The sequence below is a fragment of the Protopterus annectens genome, chromosome 11.part0, assembly GCF_019279795.1.
Source record: "Protopterus annectens isolate FY-2018-M chromosome 11.part0, PAN1.0, whole genome shotgun sequence".
Taxonomy (NCBI): Eukaryota; Metazoa; Chordata; order Ceratodontiformes; family Protopteridae; genus Protopterus; species Protopterus annectens.
In genome coordinates, this window is record NC_056745.1 from 286,913,194 (window position 1) to 286,938,704 (window position 25,511).

Consider the following 25,511-nt stretch of genomic DNA (forward strand, 5'->3'; position numbering starts at 1 on the left):
TAACACCTAGCTGATATCATTTATTAATAAGCATATGTTATAAGAGTCTGTCAAAAGACTTAAAATAATACAGGTAGATGGGTATTTAGTTAATAAAGTATTGAACCCAGGACCCTGCATACCATAGCCACAGAAATTTACCATTAAGCCATCTGAAATGTACTTGTCAAAGAGCTTGTGATGCGTGCTCTCTAAACTGGAATTTTACTAAACACTGGTAGATTTAGTCTGGAAATGTGGAAAGAAAAATATAATTTTACTCTGCAATGTCAGGGTTTGTTAAGTAAAGTTTGGCTGTAGTTTAAAGCAAAGTCCACCTAAAAGTAAGGAGTGATGAGCTTTTCCAATGAAATTACAGTTCATTTTTTTTAGAATTTCAGACTAAATCTGCTGCAGAGTTTGAAAAAAAAAAAAAAAAAAATGTTTTGCAGAACATTTTAGCTGATGTCACTGACATGATTTTGTTTGTCCTAATTCTGCCAGTATTAGCTTTGGAACTGCATTAAAAATAAGAAAGGACTATATACAGTTTAAGGAGCATCTGTTACAATCTGCTGATTTTGGAGAAATATGGAGTAACTGGGATTTTTAAAGAAGAAGAAAAGCAAAACTGTTATACAAATGCTTTGCTTCATTAGCCTCATTAGAGTGATGGCTAGTGTCATAACATGGTTGTTAACTTTATTTCAGTGAGTCATTTTTGGCCTGTGCTAAAACAGATATTGTAGGTGCTATCCTCCTCATTTGTCAGCTTTATTTATTTTGGCTATGGCCATAACAATCAAAGAGTAAAACCCATACAAATTGTTTAGGTAGCTCTATGTGAAACAACAAGCTTTAGTCAAGGACTGAGGACTTATTATTACAGTACACCCCTGGGGTGCTGGTCAGGTGCAGCTGAACCCTGTTGTGTAGTGAGGTTTTCTGAGTGCTGACAAGCAGTAAACATAAAACTGCAAAATGTTTACAAAAGAATTTTATTTCTAGAGTATTGCCTTTGTAGTAGTTCTTGTTAGCTTAAATCATATCTACTTAACTCTTAAGTTATTTATTGCTGTAGTTAGTTGGAGTAGAATATGCAGATCACATCTGTATAAAAAAACAAGTGATTAAACTGCTGTATTTTAATATTCCAAGTCACAACACTCTACAAGAGCAGCACCGATTGTAATCATATCAGTATTCTATCATCTGTATGATGCTTATGAAGTAAAATGTTATTGCATATTAATATAGATTACTGATTTACTGGAAAACTGGACCTAAATCACAAAATCTGTACTGGTATTGTGCTAAAATATTAATGTGCATTTAATTTTTATTTTTTTCTTCAGTTACAGGATTTGACCTTTGGGGAGCTGTGGTCTCAACTGGAGTTGTCTGCACTTTTTACTGCACCATGGTATGAGACTTTTCTTAATAGACTGTAATGAAGTGAATCTAATTAATGTGACTGATATTTACTTGACACCATTAAAAGCATGGATATAAATGTAACTAACTGGTACAGAGTTTCATAGAATCATAGGAAATACAAGGCATCTGAGTCTTATGACCTTTTATGTCTTGCGCCTACCCACCCTTGGATCGTACCTCCCTTTTTGAGGAGGCCTAGGCATATCAAGCCTGTGGTGAATTGTAGAACACCCATCCATTTAGTCAGTCCCCATTTAAAGGAAGATAATGTACCACCCTGCTTAATCTGCAGGGGAAATCCATTCCAGAGGTGGAGAAGGTGCTGTGTAATGAACTCATATCTCCAATGTGCTCTATTTATCTGCAGGTGAAGATTTGCATTCCTGGTTCTGGTATTTGTTGGACTATTGGATTTGTGACGATATGGCAGATCGGGTCTATATTAGAACATCAAAGTTTCAGAACTGCAAATGTTCTAATATCGATCCATATTCAGCGAACGCTGAGAACATCGAACATTCAGAACAGCAAATTTTTTCCTAGGGAAAAAATTAGCTGTTCCGAAACACATACACACAACACAAGCACACCAAACAAACAGCAATCCACACACATACACCTAAAATTTTACATCTAACCCTACACTAAACTGTACATACACCACAAACTATCCACTTACCTTAACCCAAATGCTAGCCCTAAGGTCCGTCACTATAGCACACTCACCTCACCCACGCTATAACCCTAACTCACCTACCCTGCCCTAACCCTCACGTCCACACAATCGCACACTTACCTGAACCCAACCCGTAACGTTCCACCACAGTGCTGAAAATAGCGAGGTGACAGAAACGGACAACTGAATTCTTTCCCTAGGAAAAAATTTGGTTTTCTGCAGCTTCGCTATTTTCAGTGTTCGCTGAATAGGGGTCGATATTAGAACATTTGAAGTTGTGAAACTTCGATGTTCTAATATAGGCCCGACAGACAGATCTAGGACTATTAGGTCCCCAATGTCTTGGAAGGCAAGAGTCTATAAGATACTGAATAAAGGGAAAGTGCTTCCTGTTTTTTTTTTTTTTTTCTGGTAGCCAAGGGATTTTAATCCCATGATCTTCTTAGTTAGGAACATCTGTGATCTTACTAGTTGTTTGATATGCATAGTGAGGTACATCCTAAAGGGGGCATTGTATTCAATAACTGGTCTAATCAATAGGGAATATATGAAAACAAACATCTTTATTAAATTTTTACATATGACAAAGGCAATCTTACATTTATATAAATGAAAAACATACAAAATAATACCACTTTAGTTGCACACAGTTTACATCACAGGCACCGTTGAAGCAACTATAGTTGCAAACATTATATATCACTTATAAACCTTCCAGTCATTGTCAGGTATGCATTATATGTCTCATTCAAATCCTGCCTCTTAAACCTCATTCCTGCTCTGAATATATTGTTCCCAGAATTCCCATTTTTTTCCTATGAGGTTTGCTCTTTCCCTTTTCTAAAGATCCCAGTTCCAGTTGTTTTATCTCTGTACTATATTCATTACTCCTAGCAAAGTTTGTCTAGACTTTGATTTCCATTTTTTAGTAATTGCTTTTTTGGCAGCCACCATAATTAGACTCAGCAAGACTTTACTGTGTCTAGGCAATTCTGATTCTGTATTATAATAATTCAAAAAAAACATCTCCCCAGTCAGTCTAGTCCACTCACCCAGCATGTCTGACAGAACGGTCTGCAGGGAATCCCTATAGTCTGCCAGCTCATTACACTCCCAACAAATATGTTCCCAGCTACCTCTTTCTTGCCTGTCACACCTCCAACAATTACTTCTTTAGATCTGGATGATTTTTCCTAGGCAATCAGCTGCACTATGCAGAAGAACATTTTGACTACTGTCATTACATGATGATCAAAGGTAAGGAATTATCAATCTAGGTTACAAGGTCTCTAAAAACATTTTAATTTTGGAGTGGGGGGTATTGTCCATGCTGTATGCTCAGGAGAGGGATAGTCTACCAAATGTGTCAGTATTGTACTTCCTGGTATTTAATTTAAGCCCATTTATTTGTACTGCAGCCATATACAAGTGTAAGTTCTTGATGAAGGGCTTGGACAGTAGAGGGGGAGTCACAATGGCTACCAGTTGGTTAACTAGAAGTCTTGGTTCTTGGCCTGGAGATTATAACTCCAGTCTGTTTGGCATTTAGTGCAGAGAACTAATGTTATTGAGCTGTTAATAAGCTGCTTTCTGTGGTACAAGTTTGACTACATCAGTCTTCATTTGCCTACTAAATCAGACAGTACTTTAGTGCAGCTGGTAAAGGCCTAGGCTCCTTAATGGCCCTGGTCCCCTGGACTGCATGTCTAGTAACTACCTATGAACCTAAAAGTAATTGCCAAACAAAAGATGTCCCAAAACGGAGCTCTGCACAACTCCACTGATCACCTTTATACTCTCTGATGAGGCACCTGCTACCCACACCATGTACTTTACACAATTGTCAATATATCTTTCCAGATAGAGATCTGTTTGTAATGCATTAATCTTACAAACTATGCTAACATAGAGAATGGTGTCAAAGACTTTGGCCAAGTCAAGGCATGCATTGTGGACAGCATGACTACTATCCACAACTTATGTTACTCTTTCAGAGAAGTTGACCAGATTTATTATACAGGTTCTACCTTAACAAAGCCAAACTGATGTGGGTCTTGCCTGATGAGATTTTTAATGTCATAGTTAATCAGGTCAGTTATAATATGTTGCATGGCTTTGCAGATGAGAGTCATCAGGCTAACAGGCATGTAATTCCCAGGGTCAGTGGTGGGCCACCATTGTCGAGTGGTATTTCTACTCCCATGCACCAAACCTCAGGGACAAAACCATTAACTAAATTCAGGTTAAATAGATTAAATTGTGGCTCTACAATGGCTTGTTTAGTACTGTATGTTAAGCAGCCAGATTTATTATCAGGTCCTGTGGAGGAAGCATTTTTAATCTTAGGGAATACCTTCAGTATCTGTTCTTTAATGATAATGGAGGTCTGAGATCTTCAAGGATAAGTGAGCTTTGGACAGTCATCTCTCGGGTAAAATTCACACTGAATTTGTTTGCTAGCAGGTTGGCAATGTCTGCTGGGTCAGAGTAGGTGTTGCCATTATGAATTAGTTCAGAGCAATGTTGGGTGTTATTTCTTATTTTTTACTGTAGCTAAAGAAAGATTTGTTAGTGACCTTAGCTTCAGATACTAACCTAGGTTACTGGGCTGCCTTTAAAGACATAACTGTATTTTTTGCATGTTTAGACAGTTTCCTGATATTATCCTTGATTTTGGGGGTCTTTCTTTTATTGTAGATTTATTTAGGATAGTGGACCACTGGGTGGTTTCCTTTTGACTTTCCCATTATATTTAGATTTGTGTGGTACTGCCGTTTCTATATGTTTGTTCAAGTGGGCATGGAACTCCCTTATGAAGCTACCTGTTGTGGTAATGTCTCAGGTGATGCTACTATAAGTGGATTTTGAGACTTCATAATAGACTTTGATGAGATTATTACATCTGAAATCCTTGAGTCCTGAGATATTGGTGTCAGTGGGTTTAGAGATTTTGAAGGTGAATGTCACTAAATAATGATCCAACATAACCGTGGCAGGAGATGCAAGGGGAACAGTGCACGAAGAAGCTATATTCATAAGGACCAGCTCAAGAATATTGTGCCTTCTAGTGGATTTGTTAACAATCTGGTCCAAGGAGTTTTTGTTTATTAATTCTAACTTAAAACTTTGGACATGTCCTTTAGTTAAGGAATAGGTGCTCCAGTTCATTGATGGGTAATTAAAGTCTCCAAAATAATGGAGTTCTTATTTATAGGGAAGTCATCAAGTTCACTTAAGAACTTTACATAATTATCAGAGAGCACAGATGGGGTCCTATAACAGGCTATAAACTGAGAGTTGGTAACGTTTAGTGTGATTGCAGCTCAGTGAACTCTGTTAGCGAGACTCTGCAAATTTGACTAGCGGTAATATTGTCCCTAACGATTTTGGAGATGCTATTATAGTTTCCATCAGATCTGAAGGCATGGTAGGTGCAGACCCCAGGTACGGAAGGATTGCTTTCTGAACATTTAAACCAAGTTTCAGGACTTACACAGACATGGCTGCATTTCAAATGCAGGAGTATCTCAAGCTTGGGCATTGTGTTGCTGAGATTTATGGCATTGAGTAGAGCTACCTTAATGTGGTTTTGTTTTGAATTTGACATGTTAGTTATGTTGGGATGCCCCATTAATTAAACACTGCCTGAAAAGGCACTATGGGGGCAGCAAAGGCTTCAGCCAGTATGTGGAAGCCTTAGAATGAGAGACGGAGGCCATCTTTAGCTAAGCAGGTAAGAATGTTGAGCATCCCGTCCCAAGCTGATATATAATGGTTCTCCCTGGAATTATAGTGTTAAGTATTAAGATTAAATATTGTTCTATTATTTTATGAATATTATTTGTCATGTATGTGATGTTTTACAAAACCAAGAATTTACTTTAAACTGTAATGACAGGACTGTAGTAATGCAATGGAAAAGTAATGGATATTGGGCTCTGTGAGAAAGGTTCTTAACTGACAGTTGCAAGTCCTGTCATTTTGAACACTGATGTGAGATCACCATTAGGAACAGCAAATACGGAAACTCACTGCAATGTCATTTAAAGCATTTGTGCAGGGAGACTTTGCCTTCTATACCCCTCAGCATATGGGTAATACTCCCCATATCCCTGCTACTTATATATATACTAAGTATGCAGTCGCTGCACCACAGAATAAGTGAATTGTCTGAGTTATGACATGTGCTTTTGCTAGTGTAAGGGCCCTGCCATCACTCCTAGCATGTGTATGCCCCTGTATACATATGAACTGGAGACTGCCTTACAAACAGGGGATGTTAGAGTCACGCACATATCTATAAACCATGTAATGCATGCTGCACACATCTCACCCCAACAGTTTTTATGTTATTTTTCTCTCTCTTTAGCTGCTTTCTTGACCATCAAGCTTCCCTCCCTCCTTCCCAGCAATTTTAATAAATCCATCATCATGCTAAGGGCACTGGCTTCTCTGTTTGGGAATCACTTGAACTTGGGGGAGGGGTTGAGGTATCAGGAAGGTGCCAACATTCTGAAAGGACCAGGTTTTTTCCTTAGCCCTAATTCCCTCCCCCAGTATGATGAGATGAGATCTGTCAGACTAAGTAGGCTATGTGGAGCTACAAAAGTGTGTGTGCTCTGTGTCAGGCCCAGAGGGAGACCACACCTACTCTGCTCTCTCCTGCCCCTTCCCAGCTTTAGCATTCTTTTGGAGGGTTGGCCTCTGTCAAAGCTCAGTGAAGGACAGTCCCTCATGCTTGACCTTCTACAGGATAGGCATGTCCATCCTCCATACTCACCACCAAGCATCTGAGACACTAATCAAACCGTATAGTCAGGTGTCATCCCTCTATGCCACCAGTGAGGTATTCTTGCTGTAGTAGGTAGTGGCACTGGACCCTCAGGATGGGTATGACTGGCTTTTGCTGCTCGCCTCTACCCACTCTTGCCAGTTCCTCTGTTGCCTGGGTCACTAGTAAATCTTTGTATTTCTGGGTCACATCTAGGGCTTTATAATTCTATGCTTTCAATTTTAGTTCTAAACATGGATTCATGACCCCAAATACATAATCTTCTTCACTATAAAACTGTGTTCTTATCACAACAGTCCCTCAGTATAAATTGTTCACAGGATAAAAAAAAAGTATTCCTAGTATATGGGTGTAAGGTGGGGTAGTGCCTTTCCTGTTACCTAAGAACTACCCTTGACCTTGAAAATTATTTTACAGATCTTTAGGCTTACCTGTTACCCTTTGTCACTTGCATTTGTCAGTTACAGGATATCTTTTTTACTTTAACACCATTTTCTCTTTGTCTGTCCTTCCAATAGACACCGTCTCTTGTTTGACAGTGACAAGTACAATAAGCTTCTCCTAAACTGAATGTTTTACATCCTGCTTTGTATTTTGGATAACTTGTTCTGTGTCTGATTATTAAGATGGCAAGGAAATCCTGTTTTCTTATTTCACTATTTTTGTACTACACGCACTTCTGTTTAATATGTCTTACTTGGGGTTAACCTTATGAAATGGTCTAGTGTTTTTCTTCTTAACTAATTTACTTATTTTGTATATATGTAAAGATATTAAAAGTTCAATGCTAAACTTATGTACATATGCATATATATATATATATATATATATATATATATATATATATATATATGGGTCACCTTCATTTCGTCGACCGTTCATTTCACTGACAACCAAGTCAGCAGGCCCAATTCACTGACACTTCAGTTCACTGACACTTCATTTCACCGACACTCATGATGTATGGCCTATTCCCTACTGTAGAGCGACCCTGGAGTTGGAATATATAGTAAGGGGTGTGTGGGGGGCACAGCCCCCCCCCCCACAATGGGGGTGTGGGGGTGAAGTCCCCCACATATCATAAACGTTTTAGGGTATACAGATGCATTCTTACAAGTGCAATGAATAACTATTACCAACAAACCATTATAGAATCCCAGTATATCCCAGGGTCACTCTACAGTAGGGTATAGGCCATATATAATTTTCATCGAAATGAGTGTCGGTGAAATGAAGTGTCAGTGAAATTAAGTTTCAGTGAATTCGGCCTGCTGAGTTGAGTGTCGGTGAAATGAACTGTCGACAAAATGAAGGTGATCCATATATATGTATATATATATATATATATATATATATATATATATATGGATTCACTTCATAACACTGAAACTTCATAATACTGAAAATGACAAAACTTCATAATACTGAAGACCAAAATACTGAAAGCTCAAAATACGGAATACTCAAAATACTGAAACTCAAAATACTGAAAACACATATTATCAGCTTAAACAACATAAATCATAGCAATTTCTGCCAAATATATGCAGGGGGCAGTTCCCTGCTAATTATATATATCTACTCCAAGATTGCACTTAACTACACTATGTGCAACCTTGGAGTTGATATATTTATTAGGTGTGGAGGGGCACCCGGGGGGGGTGGGGGGCCCCCCCTGCATATTTGGCAGAAATTGCTATGATTTATGTTGTTTTATTTTGAGTTTTCAAGATTTTGAAGTTTCAGTATTTTGGTTTCAGTGTTTTGAGTTTCAGTATTATGATATTTCGATGTTATGAAGTGAATCCATATATATATATATATATATATATATATATATATATATATATATATATATATATATATATATATATATATATATATATATATCCTGCAATTCTGTACTGAACTTTTGAGTTCTGTATATATATATATATATATATATATATATATATATATATATATATATATATAAAAAACTGTATGTTCTTCTGATCAAGGCTGCAAATGTAAAAATCCAGAAGGATCAAGTGACCAGTGTGGTAAGTATATATATTTAAAAGATATGTCATGGTTTCATGGGACATTAACATATGACAATATTTATTTATTTATACACGAATGCTTTGTGATTTTCAAATGACATATCTTTTAAATAACATATTTTTTAACTACAACATATTTAACAAAAGGTATTTTATTTAGGATTTCATGTATTTCATACAACATCTTGCTCTTTAATTTTAAATTGGTCACCAATTAATTTTAATTGTAACTTGACTGGTTTTAATTAACGAAGCACATGATCTCATTAAGAGACTTACAAATAAGGTTGTTCTGCCCTGCATTTTTATCTTGATAAAGCTCAGTATTGCACTGAGCGAAAGCGCTTGAGAGAAGGATTTGGAGAAATTTATGTCGTGTGTTTGAGAGAAGGACTTGGAGAAATTTATGTCGTGTGTTTGAATAAACTTTTTGTGGAGATTACCTTTGGCTTCATCGCTGTTTCTTGCTGCTCTTCGCTGCCTTGGATTATACTTTTCACTTGGTCTTGGTTTCAAGCTTTTTGCTGTGAGCCTGCGAAGTAAACACTTATCAAGCTCTCTTATAATGTATCCCCTCCTTACCTTATCATGAATTACTGTATATGTTAGTTCTGGTGTCCAATTTATGTGGCATTAAGGCTTGAATTCCTACTGCTATAATTATCAGAGCTTGCCATTTTAATCCAAACTAATTCAACAAGGGGATTTCTTCACAATATATTTTATTGTCTTTTCTGCTAGTGCATTTATATTGGAATTTGCATGTTGCAATATTGAGTTATCTCTCACCTCTTTATAGATGTACAAACCTCTCCCTGTGCCTTGTACTTCAGCTATAGCTTACACGATAAACTTAGTTAATTTTTTCTTATTATCTCTGGTGTTGCAACTAGTGGTGAAGAAGTAGGGGGCCACTGACATTAAAAAAAACATGAAAAGGATATGAAGAAATGCCTTATCACCTAAAGAATTACTGGGTTAAGACACACCTAATTCTTGGAAATGTTCCTACATTATAATAAATGAATGCTACACTTAGTGATAAAAGCAATTTTTTATAAGATTACAGCTTAAACATTTGTTTGAATTTTCCTAATTTAGGAAATTCCATTCAAATAGAAGTAGGAGGACATACAGTGACTTATTTCCTGCTTACAGGGAAGTGTTGAAACTTTTTTTATTGTAAATGCTGGCTCATTTTATCTGTACCAGTTGCTTCATTTGATGATTCTGTTGTAAAACTCCTTCAAGATCTTAAGGCCGTGCTGTTTAGCACAACTATGGATACTGCTATCTCAAAGTTGGAAACTAAACATATTTCTTTTGGCATTTTAAAGTAACAGATAAGTTCAAAACTGGGTAGTGCAACATTACAGGATCCCAGAATTATGATTTCTGTATCAGAAGTTAAAACTTATCTACTTTTGCACTGCTTCCTTTCCTTTTATTCATTCATTTTCTTCATTTGTCTGCTTATTTCACTGCAGGGCTATGTAGGAGCAGGAGGCTTCTTTTCTGGCACTCACTGGGGGCATGCACAGCTTTAAGCAATTTAGAAGATCACCATTCCTCTGTAGCACATCTTCAGGATATGGGAGTAAACTGGACCACCCAGCAATAACCCACACACATGCAGGGAGGACATACACTACACAGAATGCACTCCTGCTGAGAACTGAACTGGAGAACCAAGTGCTATGAGACAGCAATGCTAACTGCAAGACTACTGTTCCAGTACTCATTTTATTTTATTTCATTATGTTACAAATTTAGTGAATGCTGACATTAATAAATTCAGGAATGCTTACTTTAAATGCTGATAAATAAATAATATATTAGAAAAAAACCTTTTCTAGAGCTGAGCTGAAACATTCTTTCTTTGTACTTTCTGATTGTGGATGAGCAACATGTATTATTTTTAAATGATCCTGGAAAAGAAACAAATGGGGTGCACTATTACTGGACTTGAGTTGAAACACTAGTGCTTTGCATACCTCTCAAACTGGAAACATCAAAAGTCTGGACAAGGGCCCATGAAAAATAGCTACACATCTGTATGCTGATTAACATAAAATTTACATACATAATTATGTAACCTCACCCGCTCCCATGGAATTGTGGGATACCAACTTTCAAACACAAACTGAAGAACAGAGAACCACAATATAGCCCCAGAGTATACCTGCAGCCATTCCAATGTCCTATTACCTGGCTATTTTGCCCCATTTACCATAAACACTAATGTGCATAATGCTTTACTTCTACAATGATTATTTGGATTTTATTTTACATTTTATATCACAATGCACAAACACTAATAGGCATCTGCTAAACAAAGCAATACTGTCTCACAATGAAAATAGACTTAGCATTAAAACTTCTCTGCCCTTGCAATTCACATTCATTAAAACAGCATTGAAGCCCACATTCAAAGAAAATGCATCTGGCCAGTGGCAGATAAAGATTAGCTTTGGGCTGTTTTCTAATCATAGGCCCCTTGCACATGAAACATACATGTGCTTTTTTTGATACACTTTCCTGATTGTATTAAATTACATTCCTTGTATAATATAGCACACTTGTTAGAGCGCATTTTAAATTTATTGTTTTTAACATTTTTCCAGTAAGGAATGAAACAAAATGCATGAACCAATAATGACAAAACTGCCCAATTCAGAACATTTCCATCATAAAAGTCTACTCAAACTTCTACAATCCACCAGTATCAGTAAATATGCACAGTCTCTGCAGAAGTAAAAGTCATCTAAGTAATTCCAGATTAAAGAGGTCTGCAAGATCTGTAACTAATAAAGAGGTTGCTGCTAGCAAACAACTTAATATTTCATTGTTTCATCTACAAATAAAGTGCCTGTTGCCCTTGAGGAATAAATTGCCTATGTTACATTAAAAAAGATAAGGTAGTAATATTGCAATAGGGAATGGATGGCAAACTGATAACAGGTTCATATTTACTAGATATCTCTGCCAAAGAGGACATTCTCAGGAGGACTGCAGCATCCACCAATTCCACCCCATTTAAAAGTACAACAGAGTACAGTATCAACAATCCATCTACACACTGTCAGAATAGAACCCACAGCCTTCTGTATCAAGAGCAAGTATTCTACCTGTTGTGCTACTGACATAAACAGACTTGACCTAAGCAGTGCTGCTTATGCCAAATCGGTTTGTGCTGTTAGTAGCACATCAGGTAGAATACTTGCTTTTGATGCAGAAGGCTGTGGGTTCTACTCATCCACCAATTCCACCCCCTTTAAAAGTACAACACAGTACAGTATCAGCAATCCGTCTACATACTGTCAGAGTAGAACCCACAGACTTCTATATCAAGGGCAAGTATTTCACCTGTTGTGCTGCTAACAGCACAAGCGGACTTGGCATAAGCAGCACTAAACGTCTTTCCCCCTGAAGAACTAAGCAGCACAAGAAATCTGAAAAAGCCAAAGTTTATTGGGGGGGGGGGATGGATGCATTTAAAGAAATCAATATGTGTAGGTGAACTATAGTATGTAAACCAAAGGAAAGCATTGGTGCTATTGAGATAGCTCACAAAATCATGCAAAGAGGACCCTGTATCCATCAGAAGAAATGGTATGCAGTTCCATACTTGTATACACCGGAAAGAATGTTATCTCCCCTCTTTCTTGGAACACAGTAGCATGCATCCACCGCATGTGTTCACTAATATAGTGAAAGGGCAAGCTCTTAGGGTATCTCGGCTATCTTCACAGCATACGGACTTTATATCAGGACTTGATTCTTTAAAGGAAGGATTTGTCAACAGTGGGTATCCTAATAAGGTTGTTGCATGCACCTACTCCAAAGTCTTGAATGAGAGAGAGGAGAGGGGAAGCCTTATTTTTCAAATGAGCGTAGAAAAATTATACGAACGTCAAGGGAAAGATTTGAGATTCCGGTTGTCTTATCCTATGCATTGGATATACATAAGATCCAATACATTATTAACAGGAACTGGCATATTTTGATGACAGATGAGGAGACCACAAGGATAGTGGGGAAGACACCTAGATTTGTATATAAGAATTGTCAACTTTGAAGCAGCAGCTATGTTATCCGAAGTTACAAACTTTTCCTAATGAGTTTATGTTAGGCACCTCCAAATGTAGGAAATGTAATTATTGCACCTTTGTAGATGAATCTAGATATTTTAGACATCCAGACACTCGATATCTTTGGAAAATTAAATGTAAGGCGGATTGTAATACCAGCAATTTAGTGTATATATAGCCCATTGTACCCAATGTTTTAAATTCTACATTGGCAAAACTAATCATAGGCTTAGAGAAAGAATAAGGGACCATGATTATCATGTCCGAAGAAAACAGGACTACAGTGCAATTGCTAAACATGTAGATCACATATTCCAGTGTCAGGTACTCGAAGTAATTCAGGAGAACCTTAGGATGGGTGATATTGTCAATATGACTGAAACACAGGAGCTACATTGGATCCTATGCTTAGGAGCCCATCGTGTCTCAGGTTTGAATGACATGGTACCCCTCAAGCCTATTTTAAAGAATATGAGACTTCAGCACTAATATGCTAGGTTACTTAATTTATTCATTTTGTTATGTCATATAATTACTATGAGGAAAGCAGTAGTATTCCCATGGTGTGTTTTTAGATTTTTATGATGCATTTTTTATTGTATGTACAACCTTAAATAAGTTTAACTTATTTTTTAATTAAGAAAAGGAAGGAAATCTAAGGTTTACTATTGGGTGTTCTTATATACATATACATGTAGCATTTACTGTTGTTGTACATATACATGTAGCATTTACTGTTGTTGTACATATACATGTAGCATTTACTGTTGATGTACATATACATGTAGCATTTACTGTTGTTGTACATATACATGTAGCATTTACTGTTGTTGTACATATACATGTAGCATTTACTGTTGTTGTACATATACATGTAGCATTTACTGTTGTTGTTTATGTGTCTGATGAAGCAATGTTTTTACAAAAGTGCTTACGCAAAATAAAGCTTTTCTTGTATTTTATTTGATCTTATCTACTTGCCTTTTTGCCTTTTTGGGGTTTGTTTGGTATAGTACATTGTAAAATGATTATGCAAAAGCAACATATAGAATTTTGCTGGATTAAGATAATTTGGGGCATAGACTTCTTGTGAGTAAGACAACTGTCCTAATTTTGCTTTCAGTTCCTCTCTGCAGCACATACCATTTCATTGTTAATTATAAGTTTACTTTTAATGAAGACATTCTCTTATAAGTGAAACATCATATCTATAATTTGTTCATTGGCATCTTGGTTTGCTTTTATCTTTATTCATCTGGCCTGTTAGAGCATTACTGTGAGTGAAGCAATGTGTTCTTGTTTTTGTTGGAGTTAAATGAACTCTTGGTATGGATTTTAAATACTCTTTTTTTAAACACCTTTACTGAATTATCACTTGTGACACAGGCAAACTTACATTTATATAAAAGTAATCAAACCATATTAACAAATTCATATTTACAAATATACATCACTTATATTGTTCTATACTATATAATCAAAACAACATTACATAAATTGTTCCGTTTCTGCCTTATGTTAAACCTCAGTCCTTCCCCAAAATGTTTTTCTCTTGTATTATTCCCACAATTTCCATTTTTTTCATGTGTAATTTATTCCCTCCCTTTTTCTCAAAATCCCATTTCTTGTTGTTTTATCTCTAGTACAATATTCACTTCTTCAAGTATGGTTTGGTTTAGACTTTGATTTCCATTTTCTAGTAATTGTTTTTTTTTTTTTTGGCAGCCTCCAGAATTAAAAGTAACAATGCCTTACTATGTGTAGGCATTCAATTCCTGTATTCTAGCTCAAAAATCATTCCCTTAGTTACACTCATTTGTTCCCTCAATATTATGACAAGCTACTCTGTAGGGAATTTGCTAACTCATTACAGTCTGAGAATATATGCCCCCAGGTACCTCTTTCTTCCCCATTGCACCTCCAACATTTACCATCTATCTCAGGTAAAATTCTGTTTGTGGTATAAAAGTACCTGTGCAAACACTCTCAAGCAAAAATCCTAAATCTTCTAGATTTTGTTGCATATTTGGGATCCATACACACGCCCTCCCATTGTTTCTTTGTAAATTGCTTATCTAATCTCTCTTTCCAATCTCTTCTAACCTCCTCTGATTGATTCCTATAGTCATTGTGCAGTATTTTATATGCCCTACTAATTATCAACTTTGTAACAACAGCTTTTGTTCTAGATTCAATTAAAAACTTAGTGCAGGTCTTTCATTTAGGATGCCCCATCCCTTTCTTTTTGCTTGCACTCTGATATTAATCCCTGATAGGGAAGGTAATCTCCAACCTGCAGTCCAAATGTCTTTGTGGCCTCTTCTCATTTTATTATCTTTCTTTCTCATGAAGTTTTCAAACTCTTAATGTTACAATGTCCATACTACCACATAATACATCAATGAGTTTTTTTTCAGATTTTATGTGCATTGTGTGTGTGTGTGTGTGTGTGTGTGTGTGTGTGTGTGTGTGTGTGTGCATGTGTGTGTGTGCATGTGTGTGTGTGCGTGTGTGTGTGTGTGTGTGTGTGTGTGTGTGTGTGTGTGTGTGTGTGTGAACACCTATATGTATGCATCTACATTCATATTGATGGTGTTTCAAAATGTCCGTGGTTTCCTATAAGGAAAACTGTAGCACATTTTTCCACCCAATAACTGCAATAATCTACTGCAAAGAAGTAGCCAATGGATAGCTTTTATTCAGCCACTGCAATGGCAGATTAGCCAATCGGTGATCTGTATTAAACTAGTTTATTATCACGGTGCAGACTCAGCAATTACCTCTTATTCCCAATATACAGTGGTAGAGATGACTCTAATCTAGAGACTCTGCTTTGTTGACCTGGCCTAATTGATAAGCTATATTCTTGGAAAGTTAACAAAAAGTTCCAACAAGAAAACACTGTGAAAGGAAATGTATAAGATGAGTCATGAAATATTAATAATAGTCTCATTTGTCCAGCTTCCTGTGCCACTGTTAACAAGTCATGCATTAATGTAATGCACTGGGACATTACGTTAGGCAGTGGGTTATACTGATCTGTAATTATTTTTTATTTAATTAGTATGCCTGACACAATTATTTTTCTGTCTTAACATTGTATACTGATATATTTGTTCATGGTAAGGGCAATAATGTAGAGAATGTATAGTTACAGGGAATGTTACCCAAGCTACAGATATACCAGACTTCACTTCTTATTATATACTGCTTCTAGAAATAACCCTCTAGATAAGACCTTTGATTGGCTAAATGGAGTCCATTTTTAGCAGTATTAAACTATAATTATCAACACATTAAAAGATGCATATCTGCATAGAAAAGACAAATGAATTTGTCGCCATTATGCATCTGGTGTCAAGTCTGGAAATTAAATAATGTAAGGAAAATAAACTTGCCTCATCTTCTGAGAAATAAAATCTATGCAGAATTTTTTGGGAAAATAACTAAGGACCTTTACTGTACTATAATGTTGAAAAGTCTTAAGAAAAAAGCAAACAACATTTTGCTGTCAAATATTAATGCCATAAACAAAATACTACCATTGTGTTATACATGTGTTTGTGTATACATAAATGTACACATGTGCTGTACATCATTGTTTCACACAAAGAAAGTCGACAAGGAAAGAGTACTTCCAAACACTAGAGGTAATTTAAAAAAAAAGTAAGACACATCATTTAAAAAATCAGTCATATAGTAGCCGTAATTATTGGGCCTATGTAGCATTTTGGTTTACCCACTCCTTATGAAAGAGCAACCACTGTTTGCAGATAAACCTCCATACCCTATGTTGCTGTTGATGGGTATTAGAGAATGGGTGATCTGTAGATCACACCCTGATTGGAGAAAGAACATTCTCCAGCAGGGTCGGGTGCTAACCTACAGGTAATGCCCGCTGCAAAATAAGTCTACCACTTCACTGCAGCATATCAAGCTGCCATGGAGCTCAGAGTGAAAACAAAAACATTCGCTAAGCTTCGCTTTTGCTGTTTAGCGAATGTAAAAAAATAAATGAAAGTGAAAAATGTGTGTGCATCTGTGTGCATGTATGTGTGTGTGTGTGTGTGTGTGTGTGTGTGTGTGTGTGTGTGTGTCTGTGTGTGTGTGTGTGTGTGTGTGTGTGTGTGTGTGTGTGTGTGTGTGTGTGTGTGTGTGTGTGTGTGTGTGTGTGTGTGTGTGTGAACGTGTATGTGCGTAGTGTAATAGTGATCCCTGGCAGCGGCATCAGTTAAGATGTATGCATACCTCTCAACCTCTCAACATAAGAATTCTGGTCAGAGCCACAAGTAAAGGGGGACAAAGGACCAAAAATAGGGACAGATTTTAAATATTGCTCTTATAAACTTAGAAAGTTGCTAGAATAGCAGGGTTCCATTAGCATGTATTTTCTGAAGGATATGAAGAGGGAAACTCAAATGTTTGTCATTATTTAATGACTTCAGTCCCCAGTAATTTGCCAGAAAACTACACATTTTATGGGGATGGGACTAAACATATGAGCCAAAAATCTGGACATTCTGCAAAAATCTGGACAGTTGACAGGTATGCTCAATTGACTCTTAGCTCAAGATATTTGGATAAACCGAAAATAAACAGGTGTATAAAGGTTCAAAATAGGAACATAATTATTTATTTGAATATTAGGATTTGTGTTAACATGCATTTTTCTGATGTATAGATATATGTGTGTATATCTATATATCTATATGTATATATATATATATATATATATATATATATATATATATATATGTATATATCTATATATATATATATATATATGGATCTAGTAGTTATGCTCGAATGCATAAATCACCGAACTGCTATTAACTGAACACTAACCACCGAATACATAGTAACACTGTAGTGCGACCTTGGAGTGAGAATATAAAAGTAGGGGGGTGTGGAGGGCACATATGTCTATAGTACACATGTATGCATATATATATATATATATATATATATATATATATATATATATATATATATATATAAATCTATTTTTTCTCTCTCTCTCTCTCTGTATTTATATATGTGTGTATGTGTGTGTGTGTGTGTGTGTGTGTGTGCGCATGTATATATATGTAAATCTATCTAAAAAAAAAAAGAAAACCACTAATTTTTTATATATATATATATATATATATATATATATATATATATATATATATACCATTGCTGAGATCTCACATTCCCCGATCCCTGCTGTGTCGTGATCTTACATTTTGAATCGGTTTTGTCAGCTTTTTTTTTCAGGTTTGACAAGCTGACTTTTGACTACTTGCTTATAATGTAATGCATTCAGAACACTGAAGGTTCAAAAGTTCAAAACAGAAAATGTTGAACCTAAAAACCTCAAAAAAAAAAACAAAAACCAAACAAAAAACCCAATATAAACAAAAAATCTCTGAGGGAGCTGTGCCCCACACTCCCTGAAAATTATATATACCAACTTTGAAATCGCACAGCCTTGGGGTAAGGGAAAACTTTCAATTCCCAGTAATATTCGCACCTGGCAAAGAAGCTGTCTCAATGTACTAACTGTTTGACCATGGACGTTCAGTATTTTTTCTTTGACTAAATAAATGACCCCCATATATATGGATCTATCTTAGTTCATTGAACGTCTTTTTTAGCAAAATTTTTTATGTATTTAAACAAAACCAACTCAATAAAATTCCCTTTCAAGCACCACTCTGTTTCTGGCAAGAGGGTCTTTTATGTACCTTATTAGCTCATTAATTGCTTTCCTTACTGGGTTACATTTCACTAAGTACTATTTTTCAACTCTCATGGTTGAAAGTCTTACCTTCCTGGATATACTTCTGTACTAAGTTGTTGTTGTTGTGTCTTTTGGTCGGGTCGCCACAGTGGAACTCTGATCTGCTAATGATTGGCAGTAGATTTTTACGTGCCGAGTTGCCGGCCCTGACACACAACCTTCAATGAAAGTATGCCCAGTCACGCATGTCTCCACACAGAAGACACTCTAGCTGAGAATTGAACAGGATAACGTCTTACTGAGAGGCTACAACGCTACCACAGCACCACCACCGCAATCATACTTCTGTACTAAGTACTGAACTGAAATAATGAGAGCATATTTATTTCTGTATCTCAGTAAAATGGTAAATATCAAATGAAGGATATGTAGCCACACAGTCAAAGTTTCCTACATATGTGTTATGCGACAATACTTACACATTTTTAATATTGATTTTTTTTTTTTGCAGGGTGGGCTTAAAGCTGTAGTCTGGACAGATGTGTTTCAGGTTGGAATCATGGTGGCAGGGTTTGTATCGGTCATCATCCGAGCTATCGTGATTCGGGGAGGGCTCACTCCCATTTTACAAGATGCCTACGATGGAGGAAGAATAAATTTTTGGGAGTAAGTTTCTAAAAACTATTTTTTTAAACTCTCTCCTTTGTTTATTATACTAATTTACATTTGCAGTTGAATCTAATTCAGGTAAAGGATCTTAGAGTCAGTTGGATTTTTGTCAGTTATGACTTTAAAATGGGCATAGTCCCTTTTAATTTAGAGCCAAATGCTTGGTACGTATGAAGTAAAAACAGAATTTCATGCTAACAATTTTCTTTGGGAAATCTTTTTTGTCTTTATTTATTTTTGCTGAAAATTTCTAACTTTATGTGACCAGCTCCTCCCTTTAGAATAATCCTACCCCGCTCTATCCCTGTGGTTCTGCCAAGACCTATACTATTCAGTGTTCTGTAACAGCACAATTCTTGTCTTGATGTAATTTGTCCCTTCAGTTTACTAGACATGACCCAAAGTCTGAAAATGCTGCTGTAATTTAAATATAAACTACTGTGAATGTGTTGTACTTCTTGCATATTAGCCTGATAGTCATTCCTTCATTTCTGCAGGGCATGTGGTAATGTTGTGATAGCAGTGACAGTAGGATAAATGCTTTTACCTAAGGCATGACAGATATCTGCCCCACTTCTTCTTTCACTGCTTCTAACGCACAGGTGGTTGGCGATGCCTGATTAACCCAGGTCACCTATTCTGCTGCCTTATGAATGAGTGGTAATCTGCAACATAGGAACACTCCTCTCTTCAGAGTTGATCTTGGGCACCATGTTTTAAATTCTGTTTATGTGCCAAGGGCTGCATGCCAGACAATAACTAGTGTTTTTCTTTTCTTACTAACTAGATGCTGTGTTTCTTTTTACCTGTAAAGTGTGCAAAACTTGCATAACTTGCATTCATCATGTCTCAGATGTATTATGCATTATTATTTTCAGTTTTCCTTTGTCCTGCATCCCCCAATAACTAAGAAGCCCCATCCCATTTGCCAGCCATGAATAAACTCAGCATTTTTTAGATAAAGCAATTGATTATTGCTAAACCATGCAACATTAACAGCATTTACAAAAGGTGCCTGAAGGGACAAGTTTCAACGAATGCAGTTAATATTTGTTGTTCATTTGCTGTGGGGTGCATAATGTGATTTCAGGGATTTCAACCTCATTCATGTCTTTATTTTCGTTTATTTACTTATTTTCATTGATTAATCAAGATGATTGGGGAACTGAGCCTGTGATAAGCCCATTTTCAGTAGCAGGGAGAAAAGCTCCGCACACAAATGTAGAAAAACTAAGTTGTGTACAGAAACTATACCACCTTAGTAATCATCATGCAAAGAACACAGATGTGTATGTTTACTCAGCTTAGGCCACGGCTATAATCTGGCTCCTCGAAAACAACAAAGTGTGAAGACTTCTCACCTTCTTTTTGTCGATGATTTAAAATTGTATAGCTTATCAGATGAGGAACTGAAAGCACAACTGCAAGTTGTCAAAACTTTTTCAGATGATATAAGAATGTTATTTGGTCTTGATAAATGTGCAAAAGCAACCTTCAAAGCAGGAAAACTGCAACGTCGGGAAAACATCAGTTTGGGACAAGAATGTGATATAAAAAAACTTGAGCAAGAAGGAGTATATAGATATCTGGGAATTGATGAAGGATCCACAATAAAACAAGAACAAATGCAAATAAAACTTAGTAAGGAATACTTCAGAAGACTTTAATCCTGAAAACCGCACTGACATCTAGGAACAAAATTCAGCTATAAACCAATTTTCTCTTCCTGTCTTAACTTACAGTTTTGGAGTGACTGATTTGCCCCAAAGCATGTTGGATAAATTACATAGGAAAACAAGAAGAATGCTTCATGCTCACCAAATGATTTATAAAAATCAGTGCATACCAAGATTATATATTTCCTGTTCCGAATGAGGGATGGTCCTCCTTGAAATTGATTATATGTATAGATCTGCAATCGTGGGACTCCACACATATCTGCTGACCTCACAAAACCCAAATGTAGTGAAAGTTTTGAAACATGAGGAGAATAAATCCAAGATGACTTCTCTGCTTAATCTAGCAGATGCTTATCGGCATCAAGCAGAAATGGAAATCAAACCAGAATTAGATAAAAATCAGGCAGTAACCGAATGTGCCAAAAAACAAAAGAAAGAATATAAAGTGAAGGATCAGATGAGAAGGCAAGAAATGTGGAAAAAGCATAAATTTAATTGCAAGTATAGAAAACTTCTGGAAGAACTTCATGTTGATCAGGAATGAACACAGGAATGGTTAAGGGGTGGCGAATTCAAACCAAGAGATGAAAGCTTAATACTGGTGGCCCAAGATAGTGGGCTGAGTACATGTTGGTTTATAAAGTCCATTGAACATGTGGGAGAAACAGACAAATGTAGGTTTTGTAAAACCGAATTGGAAACAGTTGCACTCCTTGTTGCTGGTTGCGACATACTAATGGCAGAAGGATTGTATACTAAAAGGCATAATAATGTGGCGAGACTATTGCACTGGGGATTGTGCAAATATTATGGTACTGAAGTGGCCGGAAAACACTGGAAACATGAGCCACAAAGCATCATAGAAAATGATGAAGTTTATATCACATGGGACCACCCATTACCAACAGTTCAAAAGACAGATGCCAGAAAACCGGACATAGTGGTTCAAGAAAAGAAGACAAGAGTAGCATTGATCACTGAAATCACCACACCCAGTGACTACAGTGTCCTGCGTATAGACACAAAGTCATAAAATATCAGGATGTGCAGGCAGAAACGAGAGCAATGTGGAAGAAAGATACCCAGACAGTTCCAATAGTAGTAGGAGCAATGGGTCTTACAAAAAAGAATTTACAATCATATTTAGATATGTTACCAATACATGTAACTCCATATGAACTGTAGGAGGAGTCATTACTGGGCACACTGTGGGTGCTGCGAAGAGCACTACTGGCTGACATCAAAGACTGAAACAATACTAATTTCATGAACTTTAATCATACTTTGACTTAGGAATGGGGTCCATTCCCGTCATGGTATTAGAAACCCAAAAGACTTGGAGAAATTAAAAAAATGTGTATGTTATTTTGTAACTATAACATAACTGGCTCTACAGAGTAAAGACATATCTACTTTTTATAAACAGCATTACTTACAAATATCCAATTAAATTAGATTGGCTGATTTGCTGTTAGAAGGTTCTGTATAGTTTTTCTTTCTCTTAAAATAGAAATGTTAGTGATGTAAAAGATGCCAGTACTGTGGCAGAGTACATTGTAGTGCAAAGGAATTTATTTGTAAAGGTTATACAGTAGTAGAATTGTTACAGGTGAAATGCTATTTGGTAGAGAAATTAATCTGTTATCTTAGATTAATAAGTGGTGGACACAATGTATGGGCAGCGTTAGGTACATAGACAGTTCCAATATGATTTGTTGATGATTTGTTTAGTTTTAGTAGCAATATTTTAATGTTTTAGGTCTGGTTTCTAGATGAGATTGTTCTAATGTTTATCTCTTTCTGTTTCTCCCTTTGTATTTCTGTCTACATATTTGTACACATACACAAACATATATATATATATATATATATATATATATATATATATATATATATATATATATATATATATCCATACTGCAAATGACGGTGAGTTGATTGAAACTGAAATAGATTTGTAGTTCTAGACAGAAGATTTCATGTGCTACACAGTGATGAGCTCTGTTTCAGGTGTTTGCTGCAAGATTTTTTATTGTAATTTGTGTTGGACTTTGGACTGGAATTGGAATTGAAATTTCTATAAGCTGGTTAGGATTGTTGAGGCATATAGTAGGATAGGAAGCAGGGTTGTACAAGCTTTTCCTAACTTGGCATGATCTGTTAGGTGAGATTTTTATACACAATTCCATTTTTTTTTGTTGCTATTAGATTTTTGATATGATGTAGTCATTATGATGATTCAGTTTTAGATTTTGGCCAATGATGACAGCCAGGAATTTGGTTTGGGATACTTCCTGTACTGATGGACTCTAGTGATATAATTTTGAGTAGTAAATTGAAGTTTTGGGGGAGATTTAGTAGTAGTTGAGATTTTGTTATCCATGTTTTTGTTTTTAGAAGAGCTTCTTGTGTGACAGATTGGAGTTCACCAAAGGTGTGTCAAAGCTGAGTCATGTGTGCATTTTACTAGTGATGCATTTGTTACCATTTTATGCAAGTGGTTAATGACTATATTAAACAAGAATGTTTTTCTGATGGGTCTAAGGGGAATGCATACGATATGACTAGTTGAGAAGAAGAATACTTGTTTTGACAACATTTGAATTGTCTTTCATTTAATTAACTTTGAAATTAGAATATCAGTTCTTTACCTCTGCCAATATTGGCTAGTCTTGTTAGGACTAGCTGATGTGAGACTGTGTCAGATGCTTTTGATAAGTGTAAAAGGAGAATATTGACTAGTTGTACTTCTTTTTTTATTTATGTTAAAAAATGTAAGCAATGTACTTTGTGTACGGCTTCTTGGACATAATCTGTATAGAGTTGTAGAAAACTATTTCTGTAGTCCAGAGTTTGATTCCCTCAGTCTCTACTTGCCTACTGTTTGACACCGAGCAAGTTACTTAACCAGAACATGCTCCATTGTCAACAGTGAAAAGAGGCACTAGTAGTCCATGAGCTTGCATATAAAATAAAAAAATAAATAAACAAAAAGTGTTTTTTTATTATTTAGAAATGGCACTCATGGGTGCTAATCGTAAATAATTACTACTTTTTCATTAAAGGGCTTATATAACGTTAGACTGTACTATTGATAGCATTATTGTGTTATATTGGTTAGTCTGAACTCCTTTAGATTATGTAGTGGCCAAGCTTTATATTATATTATGGTAATAACAATCTTTGCTCCTGTTCCTTCACTGTATTTTACTACAGCAGGATACGTGTCACGTTAATGTTTCTCAATTACTTGGTGCTCTGTGCACCTAGTTTTGCATGATATCATTCTGTGTATTTATGCATTGTTGTAGTCATTCAGTACTTTCTGTTTTTTATTATGCATTGTGACTTTCTTCATATTCTATATGTGATATTGTATTTGTTCTTGTCTTTAGGCTTGGGTAATGACTGAAGAGTCTTTGGACCAGCTTACTAGGCCAATTCACAGACAAACAATGTTTATACTAATCAAGTTGGTACTTAAAACAAATTTACCCTACCCAGCTTGCATATATGCAAACTTTTTACAAAGCCTCCTTTCCCAGTGTATGTGTGTACAGATTGCTGAGTAGTAATAGTTACAGTATACTATACTGAACCAGAATAATCTATATCCCTAAATGTGACAAGCACCTTTTCATTCTTTATAACTCCTTACTCTCCCTTCTTCACTTACTTCCTTACTTTTATCAGATTCTCTTCCCTGACTCTCTCTACATATACCATAAACTTACCTTTAATTTCTCTATAAACTGTCTAAAGTTTCTGTAAATATTAAATGATTGTCATATACCTTGTATCGATTCTTAACCAATGTCTTTATATTATGTCGAATTTGTTATAATTATTTAAACTGCAGATATTTTTGTTTTATTTTTGAAGAGTGTAAAATTATTATTATTAAAATAGTATGTAAAAATTATTATTATTAAAATAGTATGTAATAATTTGGAGCTTTTCTCCCTGGGTCTTCACTGAAAATGGGCTTCTACCCAGGTAGAGCTTCCTGGTACTCAAATGTCAATAAATAAATAAAATTGATGCATTTTACATTATTTGACATTTTAGGAAATTTTATTTTTCTTTGCGAATGCTCTTAGAATGAGTTACTGCAGCTACATGCAGTTACTGAAATATGCTGACATATAATGACATGTATCACATTTCCTTATAGTTTTGATGTCAATCCATTGAGAAGGCACACTTTCTGGACTATCACAGTTGGTGGAAGCTTCATATGGATTTATATCTATGGTGTAAACCAGTCCCAGGTTCAAAGATACATTGCCTGTAAAACAAGACTACAGGCCAAAATGTAAGTATTGTGTTTGTTTGACAGAGCTTTTCATGCAATGTTGATTTATTTGTTCTTTATTAGAATTAACAGACTTGTAGATGAAGCAAATAATGTCCTGTAC

General features: G+C 35.9%; 1 protein-coding gene across 1 annotated transcript in view; it reads left to right on the forward strand.

The window, feature by feature from the left end:
• Positions 1 to 25,511, forward strand: part of SLC5A8 (solute carrier family 5 member 8) — a 181,918-nt gene that overhangs the window by 63,438 nt on the left and 92,969 nt on the right. The window contains exons 4-6 of the mRNA XM_044087777.1: positions 1,335 to 1,402; positions 19,257 to 19,411; positions 25,268 to 25,408. Coding sequence (XP_043943712.1) covers positions 1,335 to 1,402; positions 19,257 to 19,411; positions 25,268 to 25,408 — 364 coding nt within the window. The remainder of the gene's footprint in view (positions 1 to 1,334; positions 1,403 to 19,256; positions 19,412 to 25,267; positions 25,409 to 25,511) is intronic.